This window comes from Pterocles gutturalis, unplaced genomic scaffold (assembly GCF_000699245.1).
Source record: "Pterocles gutturalis isolate BGI_N339 unplaced genomic scaffold, ASM69924v1 scaffold44287, whole genome shotgun sequence".
Lineage (NCBI taxonomy): Eukaryota > Metazoa > Chordata > Aves > Pterocliformes > Pteroclidae > Pterocles > Pterocles gutturalis.
Window position 1 is genome coordinate 1 of NW_010117067.1, and position 10,458 is coordinate 10,458.

Sequence of the window (10,458 nt, forward strand, 5' to 3'; positions counted from 1 at the left end):
TAATAATATTCAGAAACATATTTTTAATTTTTAATTTTCCATCCCCCAACCCTAATATTAATTTCTTCACATTTTATTTTTTTAACAAAGGTCAGAACTCAAAGCATCAATGTGAACCCTCATTAAAGCAAGAAGCTTCCCCCAGTGATTAAATGCCACCAGGGCGGTTTGCCTAAAAAAAAACGCCTGCGGGGCAGCGTACCAACACGTGTCTGCGCAAGGTGGACATGTCGGTGAAGGTTCTCTCGCAAGCTCTGCACTTGTAGGGCTTCTCCCCGGTGTGAATGCGCTGGTGGCGGCGGAGAGCGCCCTGCTGGGTGAAGGTTTTCCCGCACTGTTCGCAGAAATACGGCCGGGTCTCTAAAAACAACCACAAAAAAACAGGAGTTAGAAGACAGGTTGCCGATTGCAGCGTAAAAGCGTAAAGAATTTTTAAAAGGTCAACACTGATAAAGCGGTGTACACTGAGGATACGTGCTCGAGGCGCTGGTTTTTAAGGATCCCTGTTTCTCCTCACCTAAATCAAGGAGCTTATAAAAGCGCTTCTGGAGTAAAATATCGAAGGTAGCTCAGAGCCAACCTCCCGGTGCCGTTTACCTTCCCAGCCCCAATGAGTTTGTTCCATTACCTGCGTGGACGTTACTGTGCTGGGCTAGCGAGGCTCGCAGTCCAAACGTCTTCCCGCAAACCTCGCACTTGTAGGGCTTCGCGCCCATGTGGCAGCGTTTGTGGCATTTCAAGTATTCGTTGGTGGCAAAATGTTTTCCGCACACGTCGCATTTAAAAAGGCGCTCTCCTGAGTAAAGAGGAAAAAAAGACATTGTGAATTCCTTCAGCAGAATTTCGTACTTTGAAGTTGGCTTTCAAATGTCTTTTTATCCCTAGCAGCTCCCTCCTGCTTGAAATCTTTTCTGCGAGTCACAAAAACAAGCGTGTGTCTTTTCCAAATCCCAATGGGCCCTTTTCTAGCAGTATGAAGGGAGGCGATGGGAGGAACAGAAGTATTCAATGCCTACCTGTGTGGGTCCTTTTGTGGCCGGTGAGTTTGCCTCTATCAGCAAAGCAAGCCCCGCAGTCCTCACAAATATAGGGCTTTTCCCCTGTGTGGGACCTAAATGGAGCAAAATACAAATGACTGTTAATAAATTAGCTCTTGTAGCGCATTCTGAATGGATTTGAAACGACACTCTACACGCTACAGGCAGCATACTTCATTTTTTTAAATGAAATGAAAAAAATACATGCTGCTCAGTCAGGAAATAACATTGTTTGCCAGTCCAATGCACTAAAATTTAAGGTTTACCTTTTCCTCACCCTTGGGCCCTAAAAAACCCATGAGTTACATCTCACAGTATAAGCACCGGAAAGGAGAAAGCAGGAAAGAAGACAAGCTGCTGCTGTGCTAGAGACTGAAAGTACATCCAGACTGTCCCCAGCACCACGCCAGCAGCAGATCTCTCGGGACATCGTGAGCCACGTTCTTGGCTTCTACAATCCCTCCGCCTCACGTCCTCTGGCTCGCAAACTTTAACCGGCAGGATATTCCCATTTTTAAGACAAGAGGCACTAAGGAAAGTCAGGCAAGCAGTATTTGCGAACGCAGGCTGGGCATTTGGTTTTAAACCAGATCAAATCAGAGGAAGCCCAAGCCTCAGGTTTGGTCTTAGCACTGTGCTGACTTCCCTTATTCCAACCCCAATAGTATGACGTGCAAAAATCACGGATAATTTTAGAGTTGTCTGGCAAAATGCTGCAAATACGAGACAGCCAGTTACCCAACACAAACCCCGTGAGTCACCCCACACCTTACACACAGTGCAGCTCTGCTGCGTTTCAGCCAACACAGATTATCTGGACATTTCAGATGTTTCGCTGGGCCTGGATCAGCATACAACACAATTTTTTAAATCACCGTAAGAACACTTAGGAGACAGAAGCAAGCTACTGTCCCCGTGGCAGGAGCCCACAATCTCTAGTGACGCGATTTCTTTCATCTCGTTCAGCCCCCCAACAGTTAACCTCCTATTAGAAGCTATCTGCTACGCTCCCTGTTTGAAGCAAGATGGGAAATTCCATGGGATGATTCACTCTCTCCTGGGAGAAGACACATTTAACAGAGACACCACCAGAGAGCAACTCATCCAGCCTCACTCCGATGACTACAGGGGGAGCCCAGATGAGATGTCCAGCTCTTGCATCGCACACAAGAAATGAAATCCCACACCACATGGCTGGCTCAGAGTGACACAGAGCAAGCAGGGCTCAGCACCCGGGTCTCTGAGGCCCCTAATTCTTCAGCCTATCCTCCTTCTTTCATCACCTTATTTTGAAGACCGTCTCAACGGACTGGCTTTTCCTTACAAGTTCAGCTAGAGCATGTTTCAAAACCCGTACTAAAACCGATGCCACAACCAGCTGCAGACAAAGCCTTTGCGTCAAAGAATTAATCACAGATACTACAGGACAATTTGTATCCCAGTGTTCCTGTTGTAAGGACACAAGGAGAATGACTCAGAACTGGGAAGTCAGCAGAGGAAAAAGCAGCACTGAAGCACGCTGGGCATGCAGGGAGCGGTCACGGGAGCAGCAGGACCGGAGGCTGACCTGGTATGGATCTTCAGTTGTGATGGCTGAGCAAATCTGGAATGACAAATGCCACATTCGTAAGGTTTTTCTCCTGTGTGTATCCGCATATGGAACACCAGTGCTGTTCGGGAGCTGAGGATCTTCCCGCAGACAGAGCAGAGAGGGCGCTTGACTCTGCCTTCATGCTTCCGCATGTAATGCGTCCTCACATCTCTCTTCCTTTTAAAAGTAGCATTGCAGAGGGTGCAGGCAAACTGCCTTTCTTCAGTGTGCACGCAGGCTCGGTGCTCCTTCCAGCTGTTGTAACTAGCAAAGGACTTGCTGCAGATGTCGCACTGATAGACCTTCCCAGGCAAGCACTGATGGACATCTCTGCAGTGATCCACGTACTTTTTCCGGGAAACAAACTGCTCGTTACACTTATTGCACGTTATTACGTAGGCAGATTTCTTATTCACCGCGCTTTTATTTACCTTCTTTATTCTAAACTCTTTGTCTGATTCATGTTCTTCACCATCCTTCTCATTAGAGTATTCGTCCTCCTCATCGTCCTCCTCCGTACAGCCCTCCTCATTGTCTCTGCTATCTTCACCCTCTGAGCACCCCGCTTTGTCATCTGCCTCCTCCTCCTCACCCTTCATGCTCATTTCACCTTCATCTTCATTCTCTTCTTCACTCATTTTTTCACTTTTTGCCTCAGCTTCCTTATATTTCTGCTTCCGTTCTTCTTTCTCATTGCGACAGTCTGCTTCAGTACCATGTGAGCCCCCGGGTTCTTCTTCATGATTTGGGGCCTCTTCGTGCCTCACAGCCTTTCGGTGTTCAGCCTCCGAGGTCCCATTGCACACCTCTCTGTCACTGTCTTTGTCACAGCTTGTTGCGTTTGGTCTACGTGCAGGTGGAACTACCATCCAATAGACAGGCGTAAGTTTCCTCTCTTGCCCAGACTCATGGATTTTTCTGTTAAAACAAACAAACAACAGAGCACAACTTCAAAATGCTTAATTGTCTCAATTCAGACATGTTTGCCTCGCAGGAAGAGCCCTTTTAATTGTTCTTCACACCATTTCAGAAATTAACAGCATGCTTGGAGAGCCGAACAACAGGGAAATTTTGTCTAGAGTCGGACCAGATAATTAAAGAAAATTAAAACATCTCAGCTCATCAAGGATGGAGCCTCTCAAGTGTACGTATTCCTCATCTGACTAGTAACATAGGACAGACTGTAAATTTTCCTCCAAGGCCATGGTGGGCAGGATAGATAAGACATTAGGGACTTTAAACAAGGGAAATATGATTAAACTCTTATTTGGAAAAACAAAACAGCCTCCCTCATAAGCCATCAACTGCAGCAGTTAATTCTACTCATCACTGTGCAGTGCATGGAACAGGCTACGTCACTGCACTCGGGACACATCTGCAGTGTTCCTTCTGCTACTGGACTGAGCTACAAACAAATTCTGTCCTTTTGTAAGAGGGAAGTTGAGATCCAGTAGAAAACCACCCATCTCCTGTACCACACAAGCAGGGCACAGAGATGTTTGACATGTGCAGAGGCTTTCACAGTGCTGGAAACTACTGTGCCACTCCAACATCTTGTGTTCAGCCAGGCAGCACTTAATAAGCCTGTCTGGAAGCTCACGCTACCCAGCAAAGCAGCACACAGAATATTTGGCCCATGAAAGCCACACTAAAAAGAACCACACTGCCCTGATGTTTACGAAACGGGCATTTTCTCATGCATTTTAAACAGCTGCCGATTCTTTGCAGGCTCCTAGTTAAAACCCCAAATCTGAGGCTTCCAAAATCACTTAAGAGATCCAGTTGCACAAGTGCCCTATGATTCAATGGGAAACATTTGCCTGAATTCCCACTCCGGGAGACCTCCATCCAGTAATCCAGCCTGAGAGCTCGGTGAGTTCAACAGAAAAAAATCTGTGCCAATTTCAACACGCTTTTGATCAGATCCAAAGAATTCTGTAACTAAAGCAGTAAGGACTTCAGAACAGAGAGAAAACACATTTTCCTGCACACACGCACACAGACACCCCCACCCAGAGAATGCGGTACCTTAGGTGAGTGTTGTAAGCAGACCTCTGAGCAAAGCTGGCGGGGCAGCGGTCGCATTTATACAGTTTCTCCCCGGTGTGCGTTCGTATGTGGACCGTCAGGCCGCACTTGGAACCGATGACCTTGTCGCAGTACGGGCAGGCCTGGGGATCCCGCTTCTTCTTGTGCACCCTGCGGATATGGTCAGTTATGTCCTTCTGGTGCTTAAAGCTCTTGTCGCAGAACATGCAGGAGAAGCCCTGCTCGTCGCTATGAACGGTGAGGCGGTGCTGCTGGAGGTGCCGGTGGGTGGAGAAGAGCTGCTCGCAGGCGTTGCAGCTATACTTGATGGCCATACTAACGCCATGCTTCAGCTCCACGTGTGACTGGTACTGCTCGATAACACGGAACGATTCGTTGCACTTCTCGCATGCAATCTGTGGCAAGACCTTTGCCACATGCCGCGGTGATTTCCTACGTTCTGTTTTACTGGCAAATTTGCAAATTAAACTGTTTTCATCTTCCCGCTGCTCAGGCAGCATGTTCCCAGTTACTACGCAAGCTTCCTGTGACTGAGTCTGGCTTTGGAGAGAATGACTCTTCTCATTTTCCAGACTAGCAATGCTGAGTCCATTCCTGGTATCTGTCTTGTTACATTTCGGTAGTTTTGCTGTCCTGGATTTTGGGTCTGGAAAAGCATTGTCCTCTCGCTCCAGGCTTGCTGGTTGGCCTTCAATGAGTTCGTAGCCAGCCAGCAACTTTTTATGTTTTTGCCTATCCCAAAGTTTCTTCTGCACAGGTATCGCCACGACTTGGGAAGAGTTACTGGGTTTGCGGTCCTCTTGCTGGATGCGAGTCCACTGTGGCCCACCATTTTCACACAGGTGACCCTTCAGATGGAGGCTCAAATCTAACCCCTTCCTGCCCTCTGCTTTCACTTCTTCACAAATGTCAAGCAAATCCTTGCATTCAAGTCTTTCTGCTATTTCTTTCATCCGTTGCAGTTTTCCCGCTTCAATCTCCACTTCAGCAGTGTAAACGAACTCCAGAAAGGAGGTGAACTCTTCCGTGTAAATGTCTTGCAGAGTCACTGTGCAATTCTTGGCGTCCAGCATCTCCTCATGCAGGAAAAGCCCCTTGAAATAGTTGCTGGAAGCTGCCAAGACAGCTTTGTGAACCAGAAACTCCTCCTGAATTCCGAGATGTTGTGTGTGAACTGTCACATCACAGAGATGACCAAACTGGTACAGAGAATGCAGTGCCCTCAGGAGGTTAGGAGCAGCAACCTTGGATTTCATTAGAATTTTCTTTTTCTCCATCCTGTCAAAAAAAAAACCACCAAAAACCAGACAAACGTTTGAGTGCTTGCTCTCGCTCTCCCTCTTCCATGAGCTAGCTTCTCCTCACATATGACATCAATCACTTACACAAAAAGCTCAGTGGAGATCCGTGTCCTAATTCCTAACTTACAAGACACAGCAAAGACCTCAAGGGTACTTCTATCAACGCAACCGTCATCAGCAAACACAGTTTATTACAGTCACACATTTACACACTCCGGAATAACCCTTCAGAGCAAATATTCTGTAGCATGGATGGTAGCAGAAACTAAATACGACTAGTGTGATTGGCCCAGCTTAATAACAAAACTCCCTCCACACCAGCACTTTTCAATAGCAGAGGTCACCACCATTTATAGCGGAAACAAGCATCTTTCCTCACTCTTGTACGAGGCGGGAGCTGAAGCACAGCAAGTCCCTTCCCTGCTGATTGTTTCCAGGCTGGTGTTGAACCAGAGCCTGTGTTTTCACAGCCACACCAGGCTCCACTTGCTGCACCGGGCAGTCCCCTGGGATTAAAGCTGTGGATCTGGTTCAGTTTTGGTTCTGGTTTTTTTCCCCATGTAAGCAATCAGACCTAGGGGTTCATAATGGTAGTTAGTAAGCTTCTGTTGTATTTGGCCCCTTAAAATACAGGCACAAACTACACTTCTAGAAATAGCTACACAGTTTTTGAGGAGGTAATAGTGTTAAAATATTTCAAAACTGTTCCTCTATCCACAAACACAGGGGTCAGAAGTTTTTTTTGACATTTTCAGAAAGAACAATTTCCCCACCAGCTCTAGAGACGGACCCTAGCTACGATGACAGTAAATGTGAGGCCTGAGAACCCTGTGGCGTTCCTGCCTCAAACCCCATGACACCTGTACCGCTGGAATGTCTCATTTATCCTTGCCCATAAAGCACAGCAACAATGCTGGCAACCTTCCTGAGGCCTTCAGATGCTCCATTCCGATCCTCTAAGCCCGACGACGATATTCCCCATCCAGCGTGGTGGTTAGATGTCTGTTATTTAGCACATGCTTACCACAGCTTTGCAATCAAGGGAAGAACGCGAGGCCAAAACAAACAGAGGAATGAGCCTGTTGGTGCTGACAGGCTCCGTTTCAGCTTGGCTTGCTGTGCTTCCCTCCCACCGTAATAATGGCTGGCAGAAAATGACATCAAACTGTACTGTCCCTTCTCATCTAAACTATGTTTGACATTATATTAAATACATTCCCGGAAGAGATAAACTCTCTGATTAACAAGATAAAGGCGTCTTCAACAGAAAGTACGGGGAAGTCGAACACACTACATAGCCTGGAGTCAACAGGTTTGAACAGACAAGCTTCAGAGACAGCTTGGAGAACACTAATTACAAGTCACCACAGCAAGCACCGAAGAGGATAATCATCTTCTCACCTGGAAGGTGTATGTCATCCAATGCCTGTGACACCGCAAACGATGTTTAAAAACTACATTTAAAGATTTAAACTGATTTTCTAATGACCCCGTGAAGTGCCGCTGGAATGTGTAACTGCTATGTCAAGCAAGATTTCCACTGGATATCAAATGTCTGTAAATTTGAGTTATGCAGATCCTCAAATATTTGTACTGAAGTGGGAGTTTGATCCTGAGTGCTCGGTGAGCTCCTACGAGAAGTCCCGCCCCAATCCATGGGACTGTGTGGGATCTCGACCTTCTGGTCCAGCACAACCTCCTCACTGCTGGTGAGTTCAAAGGTGTTTACAAAGAGAAAAGAAAAGAAAACAAAAACACTACTACAGGACAAATATTTAGGAAAAAATATTTAGGAAAAGTAACTAGAAGAAAAAGACAAAGCATGTGTTGAAACATCCCACAGAAGCTGGAAATTGAGGAGGACAATGGGCAAAATAGCATCATCTAAATTCTATCAGAAGAGGGCAGCTCACAGCCAGACTCCTACAAACACACAATAGTTACCATGGTCTCTGCCTTATGGCCAGCAGGCATCTTTAGAACGCTCCCAACTCAGCATCTGTCAACTATTCCCCACCACCGATCATGAGCTATGTGCAGACATCACCCTCACGGCTCCTGCGGCACACTGGCAGGCTGCACGAAGAAGCACAGATCTGGAGGTTAACACCAAACTCAGCCCTCAAATTCACAAAAGCCTCCGCTTACTCTGTCCCCTGGCTTGCTCTTCTTCATGTTTTCCAGCAGGTTACTGTTCTCCATTGCTGTGCAGAACTGACCCCAGTGCTGTGAAGCTCACCCATCAGTAGTGCTTAAAGAAATCAATGAGCAGAGCATGTGCTAATTTCCTCCTTCTCCTTTTTAAGATCGCCATCTGTGATAAATTCTTGATACGCGCTCCCATGTGAGCTCTACTAAGGCTAGTATCTGATACTGAGCCAAACGGAGAGGCGCGTTCCAACACCACCGCTCGAGTTCAGCTAGTTCTAGATTCAATCAGCCCAGGAATAGTTTACCGAAACATCTTCCCAATGAAAAACGCCACAAGCTAATCAATAGTCACTTTTTTTTCCTTCAGAAAAAACGAGACTGTACTTTTTGTTACCATTTGGAGAGGAAATTGATCTTTAGTTTTCTGAAGTGGTGTTGAATATAGTTTGTTTCCATATGCTTTACAGTTTAATAAGGTTGCGAGTAGAACACAATGTTTCAGGGGTATAAAACAGTATGTCAGATTATTTTTTTTCCCCTCAAAAAAGAGTTCAGGTAACAGAAAATTTCCAAGTATTTTGCTTTCACTTTGGGGGTAAGGAAGCAGCCTCTTATCGCCAGTGGATTAGGAAAACTGTTTTCTCCTTACCCTTTACACTTCATTAACACTTAATGACAAGAGAAGAACCTTGAGGAATTCCCATCCACAGCAACGGCAATGAGGATAACAGATGTTGCAGTAAATCATCCAGTTACTGAATTAGAGAACATACTTTGTTCTAATTACAGGTTAATGTTGGCTTGAAATAACCCCGGTAAGCAAACAGGAAAAATAATGGTAACATAATTAACAGCATAAGGTTTAATTCTGTCCCTCTGTTTATGAAGACAAGACGCCCTACTCTTCATCTGCTCTGAGCTACAGCACTCTGTTTTCTGATGCAACAACATAGCCAAGAGCAGCTATCTAATTCAGGATAATTAACACAGTAACCAAGATGTTTGTAGGACGGACAGTAAGTATTTCTACAGCATCTCTGTTTCTTGGAGTTTCAGTGTTCACATCTACTTTGCAGTTTCAGTGGGCCAGAGCCTTAACCGACGTGATCCGGTACAGCCTTTCTGAGGTGAAGACAGGGAAGGCACGCTGAGTTATACACCCAACTATCCAGGGGAGAAAAACCCAACAAGACAAAGAAATTGAACTGCATGCTTCTCATAAATTGTTATTTCACATCAACATGCCCTGCTTTGTACAAGGTATAGATCATCTTTGGATTGCTTGATTTTCCCCAAGCCTTTGCAATTAGATCTCTAGTTTCTCTTCAGAGAATCAAGGATGAAATTCTTTCTTATTTTCCCAGGAAGGGTTCCTTTAGACTCATGTACAGCAAAGGGCCCCAGCTGTGATCAAAATAGGAATCCTCAAAACAACGATGGTGTTAGAAACAAAAAAGAGCCCTGGTATGCGCTGATTTATCATGTTTATCCTCTGCAGAAGCTACTCAAGTATCCCTCTGAAGTGCTGGTCTGGTGTAAGACTCCTCTTGATGCCCATGCTACCACTTGACAAAATAAGCCCAACGTGGGCAGATCACAACAGCAGTGCAATGCCCCAGATGCTGACCAATAAAATGAACCGCTTGAGAGATCAGATCAAACCACCAGAGCTGCAGCACAACAGGCAGAATCCTTAAGAGCACACAAACCACCCTAAGCAAAGGGGAACAAGACTCACTGCCCCAAATGTGCAAGATCCAGCTTCAGTCCTCAAACAAGCCACACCTCAGATATTTTTCTGAGCTTTGTTCATTTTTTTCTTGTAATGTTTACCTAGCTTAAAGGACTGTGATGATGAAACAGATTAATGACAGTGAGATAATAAGCCAGCATAGATGAAATACAGCATTACGAGGCCGTAACTAACAGCTGGAGTTACTCAACTGTATGAATTACCTGGGAAACAGAGCTTATTCACATGAATTCCCACGCAATGCAGATACATAAAATCAGGTACGTGAGGACACCGAGTGAACAGTAACAACTGCCACAGCTTCTGGCCTCTTTGTGCACCGCTGGGTAAGCTGAGGAATTGCCATCCAGAGCACCCCAATTTATCCTGCCCCAGACTATGGGACAAATTCCTCCAAGAGTTTGTTGCCTTTTTTTTTTTTTTAAATATACAGAACTTTGAATTCTGCCTTGCTAAAAACCAAGCATGTTACTGTAGAGACACAACTAGAAACACTCTCCATGTGTAAAAATCAAGGCTCACCACACCTCCCGGGTGGAACAGCACTACCGCTCACAATCCTAGCTGAAAGACACT

General features: G+C 45.7%; 1 protein-coding gene across 1 annotated transcript; it reads right to left on the reverse strand.

The window, feature by feature from the left end:
* Positions 1 to 202: 202 nt before the first annotated feature.
* Positions 203 to 5,954, reverse strand: LOC104463372 (GDNF-inducible zinc finger protein 1-like; the record flags this gene model as incomplete). Its single annotated transcript, XM_010075677.1, has 5 exons — positions 4,657 to 5,954; positions 2,605 to 3,546; positions 1,017 to 1,111; positions 629 to 796; positions 203 to 360 (listed from the first exon to the last, which is right to left on the reverse strand). Coding segments are annotated over exons 1-5 (2,661 nt in total), but the record flags the coding sequence as incomplete, so codon positions are not given.
* Positions 5,955 to 10,458: the final 4,504 nt, after the last annotated feature.